Raw genomic sequence first — 23,825 nt, forward strand, 5'->3', positions numbered from 1 at the left:
ATAGATCATAAGAATGAAAACTATAATATGCATTATATATATACTAACAATTACCCCAGAACTAATCAATTTCCATGATCTATTTTAATTGTAATAGGTCGATTAACCAAAATTTCATATTATTTTTTTTAATATTCAAAATTAGATAATATATGCACAAAAACTATTCATTAATTCTATTTATATATAAGGAAATGCTAGGAAATAAGCAAGGTTATTATACATTTTAAAATGATCTTATAATATATATATTGATTAAATATAAATGCACCAATTATATCATTTAATTAGAAAACATAATATTGATTTGTTTATTAAATATTATAATTTAAACAAAAAAATGTCTTTTCATTTATTGGAAATAATATTAAAGATCAATATGCCACGAGGAATAGTAACTTATATAAGTGCATTAAGGGTATCTAATGATGAGACACAATCTTATTTTGAATATTTCGGGTAGCAATTAATTTTTGGTTCTTTAAATATTTATACTAATACAATTTTTTTTAATTTTTTTATTTAAAAAACAAAAAAATACATTTTTATCCTGCATGTGAAAATATATAATAATTAGGAGATATACTTTATTTAAACTATTACAAGGTTATAAAAATTGTGTAATAGACTAGCATGAATATTGACAAAAATATTACATATTTGTTTATTTATTCTATTATGTGATTAGCATGTTTGAACATATTACATATGATGAGGATTTAGCTAAATAGACACAAAAGAAATATAATATTTCCTTTTAATCACATTTATTATTATTTTATATTAATTTGATTGTTAATAATTGTAAGTATATGATTAATCATAGATATATGTACAAGTAACACATATTTGTTTAGGTGTAATATTTATAATTAAATTCCATTATAATGTCTAAGGAATTGGTATATAAATTTGTTAAATATAATATTCTTCATATGTGATTAATATGCTGAATCGCCTATAAATTATATTAATCTTCATTTTAGTGCAATTATATTAATACATTCTTTTCTTTAATTCGTAAATATCTTCGTAGTGTGAAAAAATTAATTTTGCCGATGAAAATGTTGTCTTTGATCCAGAATCTCAAAATTATAAGTTTAATGATGAGATCCTCAAGGCTTATTGCCCTAATAAAAACTGTGATAGTGAATCCCTAAAACTCAGCTCTTCTTTTGTAGGATTGCTTGAAAATTTTAGGAGCATTGATAATGAAAAGTCAGAGGATGATAAACTTTCTCAATACGCTATTTTATGGTTTAGTTCTAAAATTAAGGAAAATACGAAGATAGATATTGAAAAAAATACTATGTATGACATATTTACACAGAATGAATGGTTTAGTGAACATAGTGAATCCATAAATAACAAAAAAGATATAATGGGACTTCATTTTATATACTTGAACAATCTTTATAAATTCCTTAAAGGAATATGTGATACAATTAATAAATGTAAAAGCTCTTCAAACCCCACTGAATGTCAAGAGAGTGCTGAAAAATGTGGTGAATTGTATCGTACATGTTTGATTACTTTTCCCTGGAAAGAAATTTGTAATCCATATTGTAGTGTATTGTCAAATTTAAAAAAAGATTATGATAAATTTAGAAAAAACCATAATGATAAGAATCTTCCAGAATTGAAGCCACCAGAAGGAAGAGAAAGCTGTGAAAGTTTCTGTAAAAGTAAACAAGAATCGAAGGTTGAGGAACCGACAAATGAAGTTTCAGAAATTGTTACGCCCACCGTAGTTAGTTTACCAGATTCATCAGTAACCACCACAAGTATAAATAATGGAAATAAACTACCCTACATCGCAGTTCCATTAGTTTTAATACCCATTATTTTAGGAATTTCATATAAGGTAAGTATTACAATTCAAAAATATAAATTTAAAAAATATACATTATAACATATTTTTTGAGTGTATAAAAAGACAAATAATTATATATTTTTATTTTTATGTTAGTATTTAACACCCGTATGGCGAAAAAAGGCGAAAAGAAAAGCCATGAAAAAGATTATAAATTTGAGTGATCAAAAGAAAGCCTAAAATGGCGTTAAAAATGCATTCATCGAAAGGAACCAATCGGAATAATTATAAATTACATTGATGAAAAATGGGATTATTAAATATATACAAGCACATACAGGATAACCCTGTACCATTTATTTTTTAATTTTTTTGTTGAATATTTTTGTTTATAAAAGAAAAGACATTATTTATGTGATAAATTTAATAAGTTTCATTCTTGTGTTAAAAATATATGGATTGTATTTAAAAGACAATATAAAATTCAAACAATAATAAATAAGCCATATTGCGTTTATTAGTATAAATAATTCGGGTTTTATTATGTGGGATCCATGCTAAGGCTCATTTGGCCTATTTTTATAAAAAATATAGAACATTATTAAACAATATTAAACACTTGAGAAATATAAAAATATAATGCATTTAGATGCAAATAATGATTTTTGATAAATTTTTTCATATGTCTGCATATATTGATTTGCAATATATATGTATCTAGTATTTTACTACTATAATTGATATATTAATTTACTTGTAGATAGATCGCAATAGAAAAATATAAGTTTATAAAGTATCAAATATGTCATTAAAGGACCTTTTAAATTATACAAAAGACTTATTTATATAAAAATATGTAAAAAATATATTATAGGTTGAATTTGTTACACCAACTTATTTATTTATAATTAAAATATATATTCTATACGAAAATGGGTTGTTATTTGAAAAAAACATAAATATAAAAATTTTAGTAGTTGCATATTACATCTTTGATGATAGAGTTGTTATATATTTATATAACTTTGTACGTATATAAATTAATGGAATAAATTGTTTATATTTTAAATATTAAAAATAATTTTATTATATTTAATATAATGAATCAAATAAACAAAAATATTTACGAACAAACATGTATTTTTTTACGCATCTAAAATATATTATTTATTTTTATTATTTAAAGTAAAAATAAAATATAAAATTTTGTTATAATTTCAGGATCACAAATATGTGGACGATTTAAAATAGAAGCACCATATAATTTTATTATAATATATTTCCATAAATGTCATATAACTTGTTTATATAAATTAAAATTAAACAATTTGTAATATTAAATAATAGCATTATAGTTTTAAGCAATAATATATAAAAAGGAAACGAAAAAGAATAAATCATATATATTATTTACAGCATCTGCTTCGAAAAACTCTTTTTATTAATAAGAAAATGAATAAAAGAATATTTAGTTTAGTTTGCATCGTCTTGTATTTCCTTTTGGCTGCAATAATAGATTGCTCGGAACAGAAAGTAAGTTGCCAAAACAAAATATAAACAAATATATAGAAAATTAGATAATATTGGGTATTTACATGCTGTGACGCATAAATATATTATTATATTTATTTATAGCATGACCGATATAAGGAATCTGGCTTAAGAAGTAGAATTATTCGCGCTATCAAACAAATAAAGAGAAGTAACAAAAAAAATGATATAGAATCTAAACGTGAAACCCAATCAAATAATAACAATAATTACGATTATGAAAGGTATCGTGGCCCCTATGAAAGTGAAGCACCATTCGGTAATTGTGATTGTTTTTGCTGTACGCTTTCGTGATTAGGAATATGATTAGGCTTCCTATTTCTATATTTATGTGTTAATATTTAAGTTTATGGGTGATTATATAAATGTTAAAATAAATACAATTTATTTATTATAAATTGTTATAGAAGACTCATATATTGCATACATGGAAACTATTTTGGCTTATTTACATTATTGTATATAATTTGTGAAAAATATTCCTAAAAATAATTAATAAATGAAATACGATTGATTCATTTGCTATAATCATAGTATTTGTTATTTTTATGCGTATAATTCTATATTATATACGCATATTTATAAAATACATAATTATGAAATTTTAATATATATTATGTTTTACGACTTATTTTTATATCTGTTTTATTATTTTATATAAAATTTGGCTTTAAACACACAAATCTTGAATATGACACAGTGTATTTATTTATTAATATATTTTTTTGTATTATTTTGTAACCACCAACCTAGAATTTTGTTCTCTTTTTTTAATACTACACAATAATAATTAACTTTATAAGTATCACTTTGCAACATTTAAGAACTTATTATGTAAAATATAAAAATTGTGTATCCTTTATAGAAGAATTAATATCTATTTTAAAACATAAATAATATAATATTTACACCCATAAATGCTTTTAATGAATAGAATAAAATTTATTACAACGGAAGATAAATAAATTCTATAGAAAGGGCAAAAAATTAATAAATAATAGGACATTAGCAGATGCAGACAATCAATTTTATTTAAATAATTTTTATGAATCAAATTTGAATCGTGTAAATGCTTGCAATGACGATGGAATAAAATGTATTCAATATGTTATAGATAAGCATGTAAAGAAGTTTAAGGTCAGTAGCATGCTATTCGAATTAAAAGGCATAAATATGGGAATGAAATTTTTAATTCATAAGGTTGTGATGAAATCATCAAAATTTTCAAAGGAAAAAATAATAAGTTAATTATGGGGTATCAGTGGAACAAACCCAATATAAGACAATAAAAAAAATGATATGGCTTTTCTGTATGAAAATATAGGCAGTTTAAACAATTGAAAAATGACACAAACACTTTAAATATTGATTATGACCATTTTGAAAACGAATATAATGAAATTCTTTGAAGATATAATTATAAGGAATTAAAATACGATAAATTGCTTAAAAAGGCGCTAAAAATCAAATTTAAATGGGAAATATTTAGCATAACATTTACTCTGGAGGTGTTTATGCATGTGATGTTGGGGTACCAGTTGGAATTTTAACTGAAATTGGTTTGAGTTTACAACTTATGAAAATGGGCAGAAAAATGAAAAATAAATTAACATAACCTTTGTTCATTATAATTTTTTTTAGTTATTAAATGTTACACTTTGTCAATAATCATAAAAATAAATATATTCATATTTTATAACCTTGTGATTCAAGGATACTGTTTTATGGGTTCTAACTGAGTTAATTTGCTCATATTTGATAGCATTTGTTGGCTTATGTTATTTTTAAATATTATTATATAAATTTAGTATATTGTTTATTTAAAAATAAAAAAGCACAGATTATATATAAAAGAAAAACAAGGATTATATTAATGGTTTTAATTTTTATCTTAATTTATTGTTTTTGTTATTAAAGATCAAATGATATTTAGTTATTTAAGAATATAATGCATCCATGTGCTCTAAATGATAAATATACACCATTAATTAAAAAATATCGATGGTGTGCTTCTACAAGATAACTGGTTTCTTATCACTTTATCGAAAACATGACATATATGATTATATTATAAATTTTTGCAATTTAAAATAGTGTAAAATAAAAAATGATAATTTGAAAATGTTATTAAAATACTTATAAATAATGGAAAATTTAATTATATAAAAAAATATGATAAAATTCAAATAAGAAAAAGGAAGTGATTCAAGTTATATGAAAATATAATAATACAAAAAATTAAAAAATGATGCTAAAAAATATATATGTTAAACCCAATTGAGTTATTTCAATTTAGTATTATTTTTGATATTAGGCTTTAATGCGTCAGAAAAATAGATAGATATACTGCATGTTTATTATTATGCACATATGTTGTTAATTTAATTATATATTACAATTAAAAATAAATCCACGTTTTGTTCTTCCAACAAACAAATATATATTGTCGAACCAACAATATGTGGATTTATTTTTAATTGTAATATATTTTTTTTGAACAAATAATATGCATTTTTAAAAATATTGATTAAAAAAAATTATATTTAAATGTATTTTAAATATTTAACATTTTTTATGAAATTTTCATATATTTATAGCTTTATATACAAATTAATGTAAAATAAACAATGGCTATCATATATAGTAAATTAACATAATTAATACAAATACCATACGTAGAAGTATAATTAAATAAAATTATATAGTATAGAAATAAACTATTATGATGTTTTATATATAAAAAGATAATTTTTCTTAATTTCTTAAAATTTTTTATGTTATTAAAAAAAATAAATATATCCTGCAAAAATGAATCTCAAATTAATACAAATAAGTTTATCTCTTCTTTTAATGTGCTTATGTCAAGGATACAGTAACGAGGTAAAATATTATATGTTAATTTTATAAATATTGGTTTATTGTGCTAAAATTTATAATATGGTGATGCTTTACATTATAAAATAAAATTTAACTCTAAACACATTCAAAATTTATGTATTTTTAGAAAAATAATAATGATGAAACTAAGATTATAAAATCGAATCAATTGTTATCTGAGCCCGAAATCAATGAAGCAGGAGAAGAAGCATATGAAGATCAACCAGCTTATGACGATCAATCACTTTATGAAGGGCAAGCAAATCATGAAGTGCTTGTTGTAAGAGATAAAAATGGGAAGCCCGTCAATAAAAATGATTTAAAAAATAATATAAAAATTGCTTTCATCGATTTAGATGGAACATTATTAAATGATGACAGTAAAGCATCCAACTTAAATATAGAGAGTTTAGCAAAGGCACAAAATAAAGGAATAAAAATAGTTTTTGCTACTGGTCGTATAATGTTTTCAGCTAATGATGGAATAGGAGAATATGGTAAAAAAAATAATTTAAGTTTAATTCCAGGAATATATTTAAACGGCTGTATCACATATGGACCTAATGGTGACAGAATAATTGATAATTATATGGATGAAAAATTGGTAATGGATATATATAATTTTTCAAAGGAAAGCAATTTCGTTAATCGTATTGTTTTTTATAGTTCAGAGAAAATGCATACGTTTGAAATTAATGAATATATTGATGAAGAAACATTAAAAAATACAAAAATATACAAAATTTCAATTAAATTCGATGAACAAAACTTATCAAGTGTATTAAAAATTTATCAAGACGAATTTTCGGATCGAGCTTCTTTAGTTAATCCACTTAAAACATGTATAGAATTGTTTCATCATAATACAAATAAATTTGAAGGTGTAAAAGCATTATGCAAACATTTCGATATAAGTTTAAATGATGCATTAGCTATAGGGAATGGTGATAATGATATAGAGATGCTACAAGGCGTAGGAACTTCGATAGCAGTACAGAATTCTCCTAGTAAAATAAAGGAATGTGCAAAATATGTAGCTCCATTAAACAATGATGATGCGGTATATCATGCATTACGAACATTTTGTGGCATTTAAAATAAAAATTGAAAGAGATAAGCATATATATAAAATGCTATGAAATTAAAATAATAATTATTAACGAATTGTTATGACTCCTATTATTTTCATTATTCTCCCCAGTGTTATATTACTATCAATATTGCTATTAAAATTTTTAATTAAATATTAATTTTGTTCTCCTTCTACACACTACGCAACAATAATATATTTTTATGTTGTGTTTTCACATTTTCTGGCGTGTTTATTTTTTTGTTTTTTACTTTTTAGTAAACCATATTGTAGAGATACAATTTTATACTATATATATTGAAGTATGCAACCAAATTTGTGCATACATGTCAGTTTTAAGAAAGAAGAAAGAGTATACTGAATTTATTTGATTTTTGAATTTTTGATTTTTAACTTTTAATTTTTGAATTTTTGATTTTTAACTTTTAATTTTTGAATTTTTGATTTTTAACTTTTAATTTTTGAATTTTGAATTTTGGCTTATGCCTCAAGCTCTAGGATTGCGGTTTTTCATTATTCGGTTAGACTCATTACAAAATATAATAGGAAACAATTTAGGAAAATAGGACTGTATGTTTGTAGAAGAAAGGCTCTTAATGTATTTATTATGTAATAATAGTAATAATATCAGTATGTATTTGCTCTTCCCCATGTTTATAAATAGAAAAGAAAGCATGCTCATTCACATAAAAATGTAATTGTAATTAAATATATATTTATATAATTTTTTTTTATTATATTACCTTTTAAAAACTTTGAGGATTAAAAAAAATGCATTGTCATTATTATAAAGTAAGGGTTCAGGTTTAAAGATGTGTTTTGGGAAACACGTATTTTGGGTCATAGTTCTGTATATGGGATATATGCTTGGGGTTATTATTATATTTTTATTAAATTGTTTATAGTTTGATCATATTTACTCGTATATAAATGTTGATTAAATATATGTACCATCTCTGTATGTTTAATCCAGAAATGAAATCCAAATATGCAGACCCAAATGGCCGTAACCATTAACATGAAAGGGGTCACATAGCATATATTTCCATAAAGTATAATATATATATAGCTTTAGATTATAATAAAATTCATTTTGAATATTCCTCTACATTACAATATATATTCATATTAGCATATATGTTTTAAATATTAATTAAACATATTACCAATATATAATAGATGCATGGAGTGTCGATCGAGAATCACCAATACAATTTTATCTATAAAAATGATTTATGCATCTAACATTTTTAATAACACAATAAAAATTGTATTATAGATATATGTATAATATTTTATTAAAGTTTAACAATATATAATACTTTCGCTTTATCTGATTACTTTACATTTTATTAAAATTAATTAGTATTAATAGAAGTTTATTTATACACTTTAATTTATTTACCAGACGGCATAATAACATATTAGTCACTATTAATTTTTAAAGTTTATAGTTTTGAGGTATAAATATATTATATTTAAAATAGTTAAAAAATAAAATATAAAATATTAATAAAATTTCATATAATATTTTGTTCTAATAATTTTTATGATAATTAAAAAAATTAGGTATATAGAAATAAGGTTATTATTATATGCTTATACATATAAGATAGTAAATATTCTACAAATAATATTGAAATATTATTTTATTGTAAAAAATTCATATAATTAAATATTAATTTTGTTGAGAAAGCACATAATAATAAATTTTATTTGAACTAATAATATTTATATTATAGATTATTATATATACAAACTTATAAATTTATATTTTAAATATAGTGCTATTATGAAATAATATATGCTATAAAATGTTGCACTTTAAAACAATGGAGAAGGAAAATTACTAATTGGTTTAAAGTATTTCTCTTGAGTGCATTAATTATCTCATTGTAGTGTACAGTGGTATATTAGTAGCAATAGTAGTAATAATAATGGATTAGTATGCTACTAAATATGAACAATATATTATGTTTATCTGATGCACCACATGTGTATAAATTAGTTAAATATGTTCTTAAAGGTATGATAAGATTAAAATTGTATGCATAATAAATCAAATAAAATACTACATTTTGTTGCTAGTATACTTTATTATGGTGCTATGACATTAAAGTTATCAATCAATATAATAATAATTCCATAATGCTCGTTAAAAATACAGAAATTTCATTATATAAATAAATAACGTTTTATTATAAAATATATAACACATAATATATGTTTAGATTATAAGTATAAATGTGTATTTAAAATGGTAGCTCGTATTATATTGATTCTCAAATTAATTAATTATTCTAAACAAAGTATTAATAGAATTTTAAAATTAAAATATACGAAAACAATTATATTTATTTTCTTTATTGTTTAAAATACATTTATTAATCATTTATATATTAAATAGATAATAAGAATGAAAAGAATAATATACATTTATATATAATAACTATTACCCAAAAACTAATTTATATTTATGAATCATTTTAATTGCAATAGCTCAATCAATATATTTGCATATTATGTTTTTTTAATTTAAAAACATACATAACTTATGTACTCAAAACTATTCATTAATTAAATTTATATATAAAGAAATGATAATGCATAAGCAAAGTTATTACATATCCTAAAGTGAATTATTAATTAAGATAATTAAACGTATTATATTCATTTATTTAGAAAAAAGAATAATATTAAATTTAAACACAAATATTGTTTTATATTTGTTAGAAATTATATAAAAAAGTGTAATATTTCACGTTGAACAATAACATATATCAATACATGACATTCAAATAATGAGATACAAATACATTTTTAACAATTATAGTAATAACACATTTTTAATTCTTTATATATTTATAATAATATAAAATTGGTGATATTTTTACTATAATTCAAGAAATGTATAGTTCTCTAATGTAAGAACGTATAATAATTAGAAAATGTGTTTTATTTAAACTTATTGAAATGTTACACAAAATAATACAATGAAGCTATTCCAAATATTATTAAGAATAGCGATATTTCGCATATGATAAAAATGTTTCGAACAAACCACAAAATAAGGATACTTATCTAAATTGTAGTAAAAGTGAATATATGTTTTGTTTTATTATATTATTATTGAGAATAATGCTAAACTGCGTTTAATTACTGACAATCTCATATAGAAAGACATATAATTGTATAAATTAGTTTTGTATATTATATAAGTTTTATATAAAAACAATATGATGCCAATATAAAGATTAAAAAAAATTCACTACAATGGACTCCAAAAAAATGGTAATTAACTTTATTTTAAAATAAAACATATCTATCCTTAATTTTATTATGTTTAAATTATATTTAAATAATATTAAATTTATTTGAATACATTTTGAATTAATGTATATTTTTATAATTATTTCTTAGTGTAATTTATTTCGTGAAGCTGATGGTTATTTTAATGATGAAAATGTCGATACGAAGAAAATTAACAAAAACACAAAAATCAAAGGATATTGTAGTAACAATGGTTGTAAAACAAATGAAGATTATATTAATGCTTTGTCCGCATATATATATAAGGAATTCAAAAATTTAATAAAAAGAAACCAAAAGCATAATGATTATGATGAATATTTATTGATGTGGATAAGTGATAAATTGCTTAAGATACACAAAAAAGGAAAAGGTAAAAAGATTGGAATAGGCCGTATGGATGATTTTACTTTAAAGCGGGCTTATGAAGAGTATTTAAAGAACCATAGACAAAGATTGGATTATTGGTCTCTTTTAGATATGAATCCGGGTTTGAAAGAAGCTAATCTTTGGTATATGAGCGGATTTTATAAATTACTTAATCTAATATGTAAAATAATTACAGGTTATTATAATGGTCCCAAAAATAAGCAATTTTATAAATATCCTGCCGATTGCAGTCATCAATATAAAAACCTTTATTTGAACATTTCTGAATGCAAACCATATCTTGATTTATTGAATAAATTAAAAGGTATATATGATGATTTTAGTTCTGTTATTAAGAAATATAATCCAAACTCAGAATTAGCAACTAAGCTTAAAAAACTTACACCAGAAAATGGAAAAGAGATGGACGCGGTGAGAGGTTATAAAACATATGACTTCAGTACTGAACAATGTAAATTCCCCAAAAAAAAAAAAACAAAGCCAAAAAAACAGGACAAATCACCATTACAACTTTCAAACCAACTAAAAGGTAGACAACAGGAAACACCACCAGCACAAAAACCAGCACCACCATCGCCACAAGAACCACAACCAGAAACACAACAATTATCATCTACAACACCACTTGAAGAGCCACCTGCAAAACTGGGATTGCCTTCATCTTCACTACAAGAATCTCAAAATCCAGGAACAAGTCATCAAAGTGGAAAAAAGGATTCAGGTAATGTACCAGACGCTTCTAAAAGTGGGCAAAATGTTTCAGACGGTGTTCAAGTAAATCAAGTTACACATTCTAAACAAGGAAGTCCAAGTAGCGAAACAGGGAATGAAGATACCAAAAAAGGAGGTGTAAGAAGCGAAACGGGAAATCCAGGTGGTGGGCAAGATAATCAAGGAGGATCAGGAAGTCGATCAGGAGGTGAGTCAGGTAGCGAACAAGGAAGTCAAGGAGGATCAGGAAGTGGATCAGGAGGTGAGTCAGGTAGCGAACAAGGAAGTCAAGGAGGATCAGGAGGTTCATATAGTGACCAACATAATTCATCAATTGAAATAAAAGAACAAGGGAATGGTACAGTAGATAAACCAAAACAATCACAAGATGGCCAACAGGAAATTTCAAACCCTAAACACGGAAATTCAATTGATGGATCAGAAAATTCAGATGTTTCGGAAAATAGGGGCAAAATGCCTTCTACAACAGAACTAGAAAAGCAACAATCACAATCAGAATCGAAAAAAGGAACTGAATTAAAAAATAATCAAACAGAAGGATCAAGTCACCCAAATGGACACGTCGCTTCTAAAATTGAATCAAAGGATTCAGAAAGTAGTAAATCAAATACAGGGGGTGCAAGTGGTGATACAAGAAGTTCAAGTACTGGAAGTGACAATCTTGGCGATGGATCAAGTGATCAGGATTCAGGAAGTGACGCACGGGAAAAAAAGGACCTCCAAATAGACCCAAGCGATCCAAGCAGTCAACCTCTAACTTCAGATACAAATAAAGAAGGCTTAAATAGTGAACCAGGAAGTACAGATAAAAACCCATTAAATGGAGGTGGTGAACAAGGTGGGCAAGATGATCAAAAAAGTCAAGATGGATCAGGTTCAGAAAGTAGGCCAGGTAATGAACAAAATCCCAAGGATAGTGACACAGGAGAAAAAGGACCTAAAAATACATCAGGGACATCTTTTGATTTTAAACCATACATTTTTAGGATCACATTAAAAGGCATAGAACAATTAAGTAATGCTTTTGAATTTTTTGAAGAAAAAAGGGAACAACTTAAAAAGGTCACGGATACTATTAAGAATATATATAACACATCTGTGTCTAATATACAAAACGGTTTCTACAAATCTATTGAATTTTTTAATGGCATTATTAATAGTATAAATATCGATTTTAAACAAGTAGAAAAAACTCCTGATTCAGGTAATAATCAATCTGGACCAGGTGCCACAGGGGGCGGGTCACCCGCACCTGATGGCCCATCACCACCTCCAAAAGATTCAAATAAACAAGATTCACATCAAACTTCACCAACTCCACCAACTACAGAAAATTCTAAGGAACAAACTCAAGTGCAAAAATCGTCTCAGGACCCATCTGGAAACCAAAATTCCGATCAAACCAATCACGAAGGAACTCAAAAATCAGTGTCAGTTTCAGCAACTAAAGAAAAAAATCCAGGAACCGAATTAAAAGTAAATGGAATGACAGAAATAGGTGATTCCTATGTATTAAAAGAATACAAAAAAATTGTAATTTTAATTATAGTTATTCTAATACCCATTACTTTAACTATTATGTACAAGGTAAATAAAAGAAAATTATGATGTGTATTATTTTTAAAATATTTCCTGATAAAACACTATATATTTTTCATAATTTTATGTTAGTATTTATCATTTGGACGAAGAAATGAATTGAAGAAAAAAAATAACATGAAAAAGGTTATAAATATGGTTGGCGTAAATAAAACGACAAAAACAGTTATAAACTCAAGTGATGGAAAAAAACAAATACAAATAATTATAAAATCATATAGTCAAAAAAAAAAGACTAAAAAATTTATAAATTTTGTTTATGGGGAAAAATCCCCATCATTAAATATATACCAACTTATGCAAGCTGATCCTGTACCATTTATTAATTTAATTTTTTTGTTGATTTTTTTTGTTTATAAAAGAAAGCGTGATTTCATAGAATGACAAATTTAATTAACTTATATTTTAAATCGAATTAAAAAAATGTATACATTTTTGTTAAATGGTAGAATATCCATTAATCTAAGAAAAAAAAACATAAATGGTTGAATATGTAAAACGTTAAAAATTTTCAAAATATAGCATATATTATAAATATGTATATTTATTTAAAACAGTATTTTTTTTAACAATTGTGAAATAAATTATTATATTATTAAAAGGTGTATATCGCTTACAGATTCGATATAGGTGATTTCAAGATCATCGCCTTTTTTTTCAATGAGGTATCCAGCTAAGTTCACATATATTTTTTTATATTCTTTACATAGAATATAATCCTCAGGATTTACGAAACCACAGAATGAATCTGCTTTTTTTACTATTGGGTTTTTAGGTTCTTTGCTGGAAGGGTTCGCATCAAATATATCTACTGAAGTCATGGCAATTATAGCTTTGTCTTTTGATATCTACACAATTAATAAAAATATATTGCATAAATTATTGTAAATAATATGAGAAATATGATTTATTACGAAACAGAAAAGAAAAGGTTTCCTTACTTGAGCTTTTTTGACTAAAGCATAAAAATATTTATGATAGTATTTAGAATCTTGTTCGCAAAATTGGCGTATCAATACTAAATTTGGATTGTACTCATGGAGAACTATTCAAAAAAAATAATTTGACATTATGTAAAATAAAATATTATGAATTTGAAGATATTAAAAGCAATAAATAGTATCATATAATAATGGAAACAATAAATCACGTAATATCGAATAAATAGTAACAATAATATGTTAATTTGACTAATTGCTTATGTTTTGCATACTTTTCACATGGCCTTTATTGAAAAAATTGGGGCTTTTGGGATCCCATATCCTGTTTACTATGCCATCATACTAATGGAAACAAAGAGAAATATATGTATATAAATTATGATAACTTTTTAATATGGCATATAAATTTAAAATTGTTCGTTAATTGATACCTGATGGGAAGCATATATATTTAAATTAATTTTTAGAATATCTGTATTGTCGTCATATTTTTTTTTATAATAAGATATACCATCACCAGAATTTTCTATGCATAGTTTATAACCATCTTTACTTGTAGCATGGTATTCTAATTGTTGCATAGCTTCGTCCATAACTTCGAGCACATGTGTATTATTGGGACAGTGACATGATAGGTGCTTGTTTTTTTCATATATTTCTTCTGGGCTGATATTGATAAAAATTAACATATTTTGAATGTTTACAAAAATAAAGTTGTTATATTAATATTATAACATTGTTGTACAGGTGTATATTTATTATTTTCATAATGAAACATGTAATATGTATACATTGTTGCATTTTATTACGTAGCATAAGGACTTCGTAGTTTGGGTTTTGTATCTTCTCCTAAAGCAGGCTCAGTTGCAATGGCTTCATTATTTGCATATACAAAAATGCTTAAAATAAATAAAACGATTTGAATATAAAATTTATTCATTTTGAACTTTACAAATAAAATATTAAAATTTACATTAGTATTTTTTTTAATTAAAAATTAGCAGGTCGAAAAATAGAATAAATAATTTTCTCCAATAAAGTATAAAAAACTAATATTTATTTAAAAAATGTAACAATTTTAAAATTTTATTTATTTTTTTATTTAGTTGTTATTTAGTTGTTATTTAGTTGTTTGTTTGTTTTTTTATGTCATCCAGTTATCCGATTTTTAAATATAATTATTTTTTAAAATATTATTGAATGCTAATAATACATATATAATATAAAATTTAGTGGCGTGTTTTGTATTCTCTACATTATTAATCTTGTTAGATGTTTAAATGTTAACTATTTAGTGATCATGCCAATTTCATCTTGTTTTAAAATATAATATATTCCAACCATAAATCTTATATTTTGATGGCAAATAAGTAAAAGTATGCAAAAAATTTCTATTAATACAAATTAAAATTTTAACAACAATATAAAATAATGAAATAAAAAATATAAGTGAATTTTTTTTGGAAAAGAAATAATTTTTTATAGTATAATTTTTTATTAATATATGTTTTTTTAGACATTATAAAAAATTCTTTCACAAATCTGTATTTTGTTATAAATAACATCGATTTGTCGAATTTCGATTTATATTTTGTGTATCTGCAATTTATAATCGTATATTAAATTATATACATATTTATTTCATTAATATTATAAATATGTGTATTCATCTGTCCATATTATAGCATAGACAATTACTCAAAATGAATTTGATTATGACTTCATATATAATTTGTTTATTACTGTTTTATCGGGGAAATTATAATTTAATTAAAATATAGAAGCGTACAAATAAAAGGTTATGTTAAATAAAAATATTCATAAAATGAGCATGTTATGATTATATGAGGGTATGAATTATAATTAGGTTTATTTTGAATATTCCTTTACATTACAATATATATTCAGATTAGCATATTACCAATATACATTATACAGTCATAAAATATAGATGCATGGAATATTGATCGAGAATCAACAATACAACGTTATCTATAAAAGATGTTTTATGCATCTAACATTTTTAATAACACAATAAAAATTGAACTACATATACAATATTTTAAGTTTTATAATTTTGAGGCATAAATAAAATATATTTTAAAATAGTTAAAAATAAAATATAAGTATATTAATAAAATTTCATATCATATTATGTTCTAATAATTATAATTAATATGATAAATAGAACTATAATTATTATTATATGCCTATACATATAATCTAATAAAATATTTTACTAATAACTAATATTGAAATATTGTTTTATTTTGGAAACTTCATATAATTAAATATTAATTTATCGAAACGGCAAATAATAATAAATTTTATTTAACTAATAATATTTATATTAGGCCATTATATATATACAAACTCTCAATTTTATAATTTAAATATATGTTATTACGAAATAATATATATCCTCTAAAATGTTGCACTTTAAAACAATGGAACAAGGGAAATTATTAATTGGTTTAAAGTATTCTTTTTGAGTGCATTAATTATCTCATTGTAGTGTACAGTGATATATTAGTTGCAATAATAGTAATAATAAATTTGCATGTTACTAAATATGAACAAATATACTATGTTTATTTGATGCCCTATATGGGTATAAATTCATTATATATATTCTTAAAGGCATGATACAATTAAAATTGTATGCATAGAATGCCAAATGAAATATTACAATTTTGAATTAGTATTTTTTTAATGTGCTAATATTAGCATTAGCACTACCACCCCAAATAACAATTCTATTAATGATTATATAGTTTTCCTTAAAGTATAGTTTTTTATTATAAAATATGGAATACATAACATATGCTTGGGTTCTAGTAAAATTGGGGTATGTAAAAGGTAAATTATGTTGCACTTTCCCACATTAACTGGTCATTCCAACCGAAGTATTAGTACGATTATAAAATTAAACAAATACCCAGTTTAAAGTAATTTATATGAAAGCAGTTTTATTAAGCCCATGTTGATGTCATAAAACCGCTTTATTATATATACTAATTATTATTCTAAAACAATATTCTATATAGTGAAATATTTAACTTTATAATTAGCTCGAATAACTTAACCTTATAAGATATGTTTTTTAATCGTAAAAAGATAAATAAATATGCACTCAATTATCCGTTATAATGCATATTTATAGATGGATATTAGGATATAAAAAGTTATTGCACACTTTAAAAGGCTTTTAATCGGTATAAATAAATCAAAACGTTTACACACTATATTTCACTCATTTAGGAAAATAAATACACACCATTTGTTTTTAAATATTATATTTAAAATAAAAATTATTTTATATTGTTTATAAATAAGATTTAATATATTATACAAAATAATAGAATACATAAATATATTAATGATACACAAGTAATGAGGCATAACGAACATTTTAACAATTTAAATACAATATATATTATTTGTTAGTTCTTTATATGTATATAGCATATAATATTTGAAAGTTTTTTATTAAAAAAATAGTAGTATCATGCACATGTTGTATTATATATAAATTAGTAAAACATGGTTCAAAGAAATGAAAATTATGATGTTAATTGCCATAAAATATGTATACCATGTTTAACGAAATATAATTGCTATGTAAGGAGCTTAAATAGATACAACAAATATTTACGTAATATATATAAATATTATTATCCCTCATAATCTCTAAATTATGACAAAGTCAAGTTATGATATTGAGAAAGTGGTATACAATTTTTTAAATAAAATATTATCTTCGCATGTGTTTTATATGTGGTATCCCCCATAAATTATATTAATTTTCATTTTATTAGCATTTATGTTAATACGTTTTTTGTTTAATTCATAAAATATATTTGTAGTATAAAGAATTTGTTACGATCAATAGCTATTTTGGGGAGGAGAAGAAACAAAATGGAGAAATATCTCTAAAATGTAAAGAAGAAATCCACAATTATTGTCATTACGGGAATACCTCAGAAAAAGGTAATTGTAATAATGAATATTTTAAAATGACTAGTTCTGGTGTTATTTATTTGCTAGAAAATTTAAAGAAGTATGGTTTAGACGATGATAAACTTGCCGATTACGCTATTTTATGGTTAAGTTATAAACTAAAAATAAAGGAAAATAATATAGTCAATAAATTAAGTGATTTTTATAATAGTTATATAGAAACAAATAATGATTATAATAAGAATATAAATGGTAATGATGGTCCGACTTATAAGGAAATTATAGATAAAAAAAAAGATTTGATGGATATGAATATTAGTGAAATATTTAAACTTGAAGCCCCATTTAATATATTATATTTTTTGTATTATGAAATTAGTGATGTAGCTGTGGATTGCAAAAAAAATTTGAGTATTGCTAATAATTTTGCTAAAGAATTTGAAAAACTCAATAATGATTCTAATAATAAAGAAAACAGTCTATATACTCAAATATTGTCTACATTGTCAAATGATTATAAAAATTTAAAAAAAAAATGCCCCCAATTTCAATCAATTTCAGAGATAAAAAGATCACAAAGTTCTGCAGAAAATTCTGTAAAAGTTTCTGAACAACCTACTGTACTAATTCCTGAAGCTACACCATCAAGTTCATCGATATTAAACACAGTAATTCCAGTTTTATCGACATTTTCTGTAATATCACTTTTCTTGGGAGTTTCTTATAAGGTAAATAATAAGTAATTAAAAACTATAATATTTAAATTATATTTTGTGATCCCTTATATGAAAAAATATATAATAATTTTCCCATTTTTATATTAGTATTCATTATTTGGATTTGGTAAACGCTCTCAAAAACGATATTTAAGAGAAAATATAAAAAAATAAAGAAAAAAATGAAAGTTAATATATTATTCGAAGAATAATGGTGAGCCCAGGAACAGTAATAATGATTGATATATGTTAAGAATATGTCTATTTGGAAATAAGTCATTTTTGACCATAATTTTGGATCATAATTTTTGTGTCTATAAGAATAATTGAATAATATATTCAATAAAATATATAATTAATATGCATATTATTGCATTTTTGTATTGTTTTTGTATAATTTGTATATGATTTTATGTAGTGGGTCAGGGTTAAGATAGTGTTTGTGGAACCCATAAATGGGTTAAAGTTAAGTACCATATTACATTTTATTTGTATAATTTTGAATGATATGATAATATTTATTAGTTTAAGGAATTGTTTTAAATATATATATGAAATAAATTATTAAAAGTGATCGAATTTGTAGATTTTAATATATTTATATTGTATTGATTATTTGGGTTCTGTAAAGGGTTTCAAAGACAAACCTTAATGACCAAAATATAAATAATAAAGAAAAAAGTAAATTATATGTTAATTTGAGTATTTCGATTGTTATATAATTAATTATTAACAAATTTAAAGTTTTATGATAATAATAAAACAATAAAATTACGAAACATAAATTTTGATCGGTATAAAAAGTGATCAAACTAATATAAAGGGGAATTACATAGAAAATATAACTGAATTATAGCATTAATTATTTGATTTTGTTATGAAATTAAACACATTCAATATATTTTAATACAAATAGAACGAGAAATTATATACTAAACAATCATTTTAAAACAGTCAAAATGTTGTGATTGTAATTTAAAAAGATACTACGTATAAAGATAAATTAATTATATCAATATATCGATCCCACTATTAAAGTATTGAAACACCTTTACTTGGAGGATATTTTTATTCATTATTAGGTGTAATTTTTTCTGATAACTCTGTGATTTTTTTAAATTCATCAGTTCTATGTTTTAAATTTCGGGAAACCTCGTTAGGATCGACATTATCATAGATCTACGAAAAAAAATAGATAAATATATAAAATATGTCAATATTTTGTATGTGAATATCATATAATATATGAGTTATATAGAAAGTAAATTTTGATAAATGGTAAAATAAGAAAAAATGATTATGGTATTATTTTTTGAGATTGCTTACAGCGTTGATATAGGTAATACGAACTTGATCATTTTTTTCGTCGTTTTTAATTATAAATCCGGCTATATTATCACCATATTTGTTTAATGCTTCTACAGGATCAATATCAGTTTCGATTAATTTTTGATTTTTGTAAATGTCTTTCAATTCAGTTTCTTTATTGATTTCACCATCAAAATCTAGAACTCTTGAAGGACATACAATTACAGTCATTTCTTCTTTCTAGAAAATTAATGAATAAAAAATATATGTATTGTGTAAATTAATGAATAATAATATGAATAATAGAATTTTTAGAAAAATATTGGGGAAAAAATGTGGTTACATAATTTCTTGAGGCTAAAGAATATATTTTTTTGTTTGATGTATTATCAGGATCTGTGTTAAGTTTTTCAATTAAGACTTTGTCTTTGCAATATAAACGAGCAACTTTTCCTAAAAAATGATAATTTTGGAGATATAAATGAAATATTATGAATATAAGAAAATATTAATGAAAATAATGGATAAAGAATAGTAAAATTTAAAGATACGTAAAATAGTGATAAGGACATATTATATTTCTTGATTATTTTTTATGTACCGTTAATAATTTTTTCATCAGGATTTTTGTCGCATTTGTAATCCCAGTATTGCCTTACTGCATTTTTGTACTAATGAAAAAAAAGTATATGGATAAATATAATAATGATTATTTAATTTTAAGTTATTTTTATATGTTAAAATTGGGTGTTATTTTATACCTTAGAGGAATATGGAATGGTAATATCAAGTCTTCCAATATTCATATTTCTAATTTTCTTAATATATAATATTCTATCACTTTCTATACCATAGTCCGAGAATTCCTGTACATCAGCATCATAAAGTTTTAATAAAATATCTTTAGAATTTTCTAAATAGTTCAATGCTTCTATAGTTTCATCAAGGTTGCCATTTGCCTCTTCTTTGTATTGTTGATATCTTTCATTGGAAATATTATTGGTGAAAGAGATATAATTTTTAATGAGTAAAAAAAAAAGAAAGAAATTTATAAAATGGCAATATGAATATTTAATAATTATAAAGTCATGGATTTCACGAGTATGGATATTTATATTATATGTGTATATTTTTTCATTTTTTCATACACTGATAATGGTCTATGGCGGAGGGAGCAGTTTTCCGTACAACTTTTTTCAACAGCTTCGCTTGCATATGCTCCATTATGCATATATCCTGAAAGAGCTAAAAGTGCTAAAGCTACCTTAATATATATTTTATTCATTTTTGGATTCGATAAGTAAAGTATTAATTTAAAAATTGTAAAAAGACGTTATATAAGTATATTTAAAATAGAAGGAAAAGACTATGCGAAAAATTTATAAAAAATTAATAAATATTTAAAAATAAAAAAATAAATTTATATAATCATTTAAACGGCAAATTTTTTATTTAAACAAACTCATTGCAAGAGAAGAAAAATAACGTACAAAAATTATAGAGCACCAAAAATATTATTATTTTAACTTTTCTAGATTATAATAATATTTAAAAAAGTAGCTTTAATTATATATAATATATTTTTTTATTACGCGTTATGGGCATATTCATTTTTTTTTTATAGTTTTTTAGCCAAAAATATATATAATATATATATAGGACATTGCTTGCGCTTACTTATATCATCTTGAAAAAAAAAAGATATGCTTACATACGTGAATTATTTAATGAAAACCAACCATTTAAAATGTAATGAGAGCAACAATATAAAAAGTAAATATTCGTTTTAATCTAATTTTTCTAATATATGATTTGGGATAGTTATGATTATATATAAATTTATAATGAATAATAAACTGTTATAGCGAAATAGATATAATAGTAATTGTATAAAATATATAGTTATTGTTTTGTTATTTTTCGCCTTTATTTGAGTATACATATTTTTTATATTTTTATGTATTAATGAATTTAATTTATCTGAAATTATATATATTATTTATATATGGTTGCAACAATTACAACTACAACAACAATATTCCAATTCATCATAATAATAGTATTCTAAATTTTTCGTTATGGTTAATCACAGGTTTTTCAATTTTATTTTTTATTTTTAATCTTAATACAACTGTTCCAATATTATTGTTGGTGATAATAATGATACACATTATTTCTTGCAAATTGACACAAATTATAATAAAATATTTTTTATGTAGCAAAATAAAATATAAAACAATACAAAATATAAAAAAATATATAAAATAAAATTAAATAAAAATGCAATAAAAATAAAATAAAATATAAAACAATACAAAATATAAAAAAATATATAAAATAAAATTAAATAAAAATGCAATAAAAATAAAATAAAATTTAAAATAAACTATAAAGTATTTATATACTATTTTTTTTTTTTTAATTATATTTTTCTTAATGCTAGTGTTCGAAATATAAATGTTTTTGTATTATGCACATTGTAGTTAGGATTCAGGAATATAATTACATTTGATTTTTTATAATATTTATTAGTCTATTTAATTTATTTAATATATATAATAAATTATTAAACGAAAAAACACATATATTACAACTTCTGTATTTTGGTCGATAAATGCGGCATACGTCTGCAATACATAAAGGGGGCATAAGCGTTAATATGAAAAGGAATAAAGCAACAATACATATTCATAAATTATAACACTTACATTTAATGTATAAATTAAATATTAAATATGTTGAAGTATATATCGGTATTTTGTATTTGTTGTTAATTTCGAGTTCGTCGATATATTGAGGTTTCGAGGTTTAGTTCTATATTGAATTATATATATCATAATATGTTCATTTTAACCGTTTTAAAATATAATATGTATCAACCATAATCTTATAAATTGATGGATGATAATTTAATACTATATCTTTAAGGAAATAAATAAAACCATGCAAAACAATTTTTATTAATATATATTAAATTTTAACAACAGGGTTTAGGGTTTAGGGTTTAGGGTTTAGGGTTTAGGGTTTAGGGTTTAGGGTTTAGGGTTTAGGGTTTAGGGTTTAGGGTTTAGGNGGTTTAGGGTTTAGGGTTTAGGGTTTAGGGTTCAGGGTTTTAGGGTTTAGGGTTCAGGGTTTAGGGTTTAGGGTTCAGGGTTTAGGGTTCAGGGTTTAGGGTTTAGGGTTTAGGGTTCAGGGTTTAGGGTTTAGGGTTTAGGGTTTAGGGTTTAGGGTTTAGGGTTTAGGGTTTAGGGTTTAGGGTTTAGGGTTTAGGGTTTAGGGTTTAGGGTTCAGGGTTTAGGGTTTAGGGTTTAGGGTTTAGGGTTCAGGGTTTAGGGTTTAGGGTTTAGGGTTCAGGGTTTAGGGTTCAGGGTTTAGGGTTTAGGGTTCAGGGTTTAGGGTTTAGGGTTTAGGGTTCAGGGTTTAGGGTTTAGGGTTTAGGGTTCAGGGTTTAGGGTTCAGGGTTTAGGGTTTAGGGTTTAGGGTTCAGGGTTTAGGGTTCAGGGTTCAGGGTTTAGGGTTCATGGTTTAGGGTTTAGGTT

At 23.3% G+C, this 23,825-nt stretch overlaps 7 protein-coding genes and 1 pseudogene across 7 annotated transcripts, besides 1 other annotated feature; 6 read left to right on the plus strand and 2 right to left on the minus strand.

Annotated features, from left to right (window-relative positions):
- Positions 1–887: 887 nt before the first annotated feature.
- PCHAS_0837600 (CIR protein) lies at positions 888–2,053 on the plus strand (the record flags this gene model as incomplete). Its single annotated transcript, XM_016797994.1, has 3 exons — positions 888–902; positions 1,037–1,864; positions 1,970–2,053. 3 exons carry the CDS (start codon positions 888–890, stop codon positions 2,051–2,053), a joined length of 927 nt encoding a protein of 308 aa, XP_016653890.1.
- A 1,212-nt stretch (positions 2,054–3,265) lies between these two features.
- PCHAS_0837651 (fam-c protein) lies at positions 3,266–3,658 on the plus strand (the record flags this gene model as incomplete). The annotated part of the gene is made up of 2 exons (XM_051320990.1): positions 3,266–3,346; positions 3,449–3,658. 2 exons carry the CDS (start codon positions 3,266–3,268, stop codon positions 3,656–3,658), a joined length of 291 nt encoding a protein of 96 aa, XP_051176949.1.
- A 714-nt stretch (positions 3,659–4,372) lies between these two features.
- Positions 4,373–4,600, plus strand: PCHAS_0837661 (annotated as a pseudogene).
- Positions 4,373–4,600: a sequence feature (fam-b protein, pseudogene).
- A 1,572-nt stretch (positions 4,601–6,172) lies between these two features.
- PCHAS_0837700 (haloacid dehalogenase-like hydrolase, putative) lies at positions 6,173–7,702 on the plus strand (the record flags this gene model as incomplete). The annotated part of the gene is made up of 3 exons (XM_016797995.1): positions 6,173–6,244; positions 6,369–7,326; positions 7,590–7,702. 3 exons carry the CDS (start codon positions 6,173–6,175, stop codon positions 7,700–7,702), a joined length of 1,143 nt encoding a protein of 380 aa, XP_016653891.1.
- Positions 7,703–10,604: 2,902 nt separating this feature from the next.
- On the plus strand, positions 10,605–13,745 carry PCHAS_0837800 (CIR protein; the record flags this gene model as incomplete). Its single annotated transcript, XM_016799297.1, has 3 exons — positions 10,605–10,622; positions 10,752–13,349; positions 13,434–13,745. 3 exons carry the CDS (start codon positions 10,605–10,607, stop codon positions 13,743–13,745), a joined length of 2,928 nt encoding a protein of 975 aa, XP_016652894.1.
- Positions 13,746–13,799: 54 nt separating this feature from the next.
- Positions 13,800–15,242, minus strand: PCHAS_0837900 (fam-a protein; the record flags this gene model as incomplete). Its single annotated transcript, XM_016799370.1, has 6 exons — positions 13,800–13,823; positions 13,979–14,209; positions 14,276–14,406; positions 14,575–14,644; positions 14,734–14,968; positions 15,112–15,242. 6 exons carry the CDS (start codon positions 15,240–15,242, stop codon positions 13,800–13,802), a joined length of 822 nt encoding a protein of 273 aa, XP_016652895.1.
- A 2,757-nt stretch (positions 15,243–17,999) lies between these two features.
- On the plus strand, positions 18,000–19,152 carry PCHAS_0838000 (CIR protein; the record flags this gene model as incomplete). The annotated part of the gene is made up of 3 exons (XM_016799427.1): positions 18,000–18,029; positions 18,169–18,990; positions 19,087–19,152. The coding sequence occupies 3 exons, from the start codon at positions 18,000–18,002 to the stop codon at positions 19,150–19,152; spliced, it is 918 nt and encodes a 305-aa protein (XP_016652896.1).
- An 894-nt stretch (positions 19,153–20,046) lies between these two features.
- Positions 20,047–21,571, minus strand: PCHAS_0838100 (fam-a protein; the record flags this gene model as incomplete). Its single annotated transcript, XM_016799473.1, has 6 exons — positions 20,047–20,157; positions 20,305–20,526; positions 20,630–20,739; positions 20,888–20,957; positions 21,048–21,267; positions 21,435–21,571. The coding sequence occupies 6 exons, from the start codon at positions 21,569–21,571 to the stop codon at positions 20,047–20,049; spliced, it is 870 nt and encodes a 289-aa protein (XP_016652897.1).
- Between the last annotated feature and the right edge of the window lie 2,254 nt (positions 21,572–23,825).

Source organism: Plasmodium chabaudi, assembly GCF_900002335.3.
Source record: "Plasmodium chabaudi chabaudi strain AS genome assembly, chromosome: 8".
Taxonomy (NCBI): domain Eukaryota; phylum Apicomplexa; class Aconoidasida; order Haemosporida; family Plasmodiidae; genus Plasmodium; species Plasmodium chabaudi.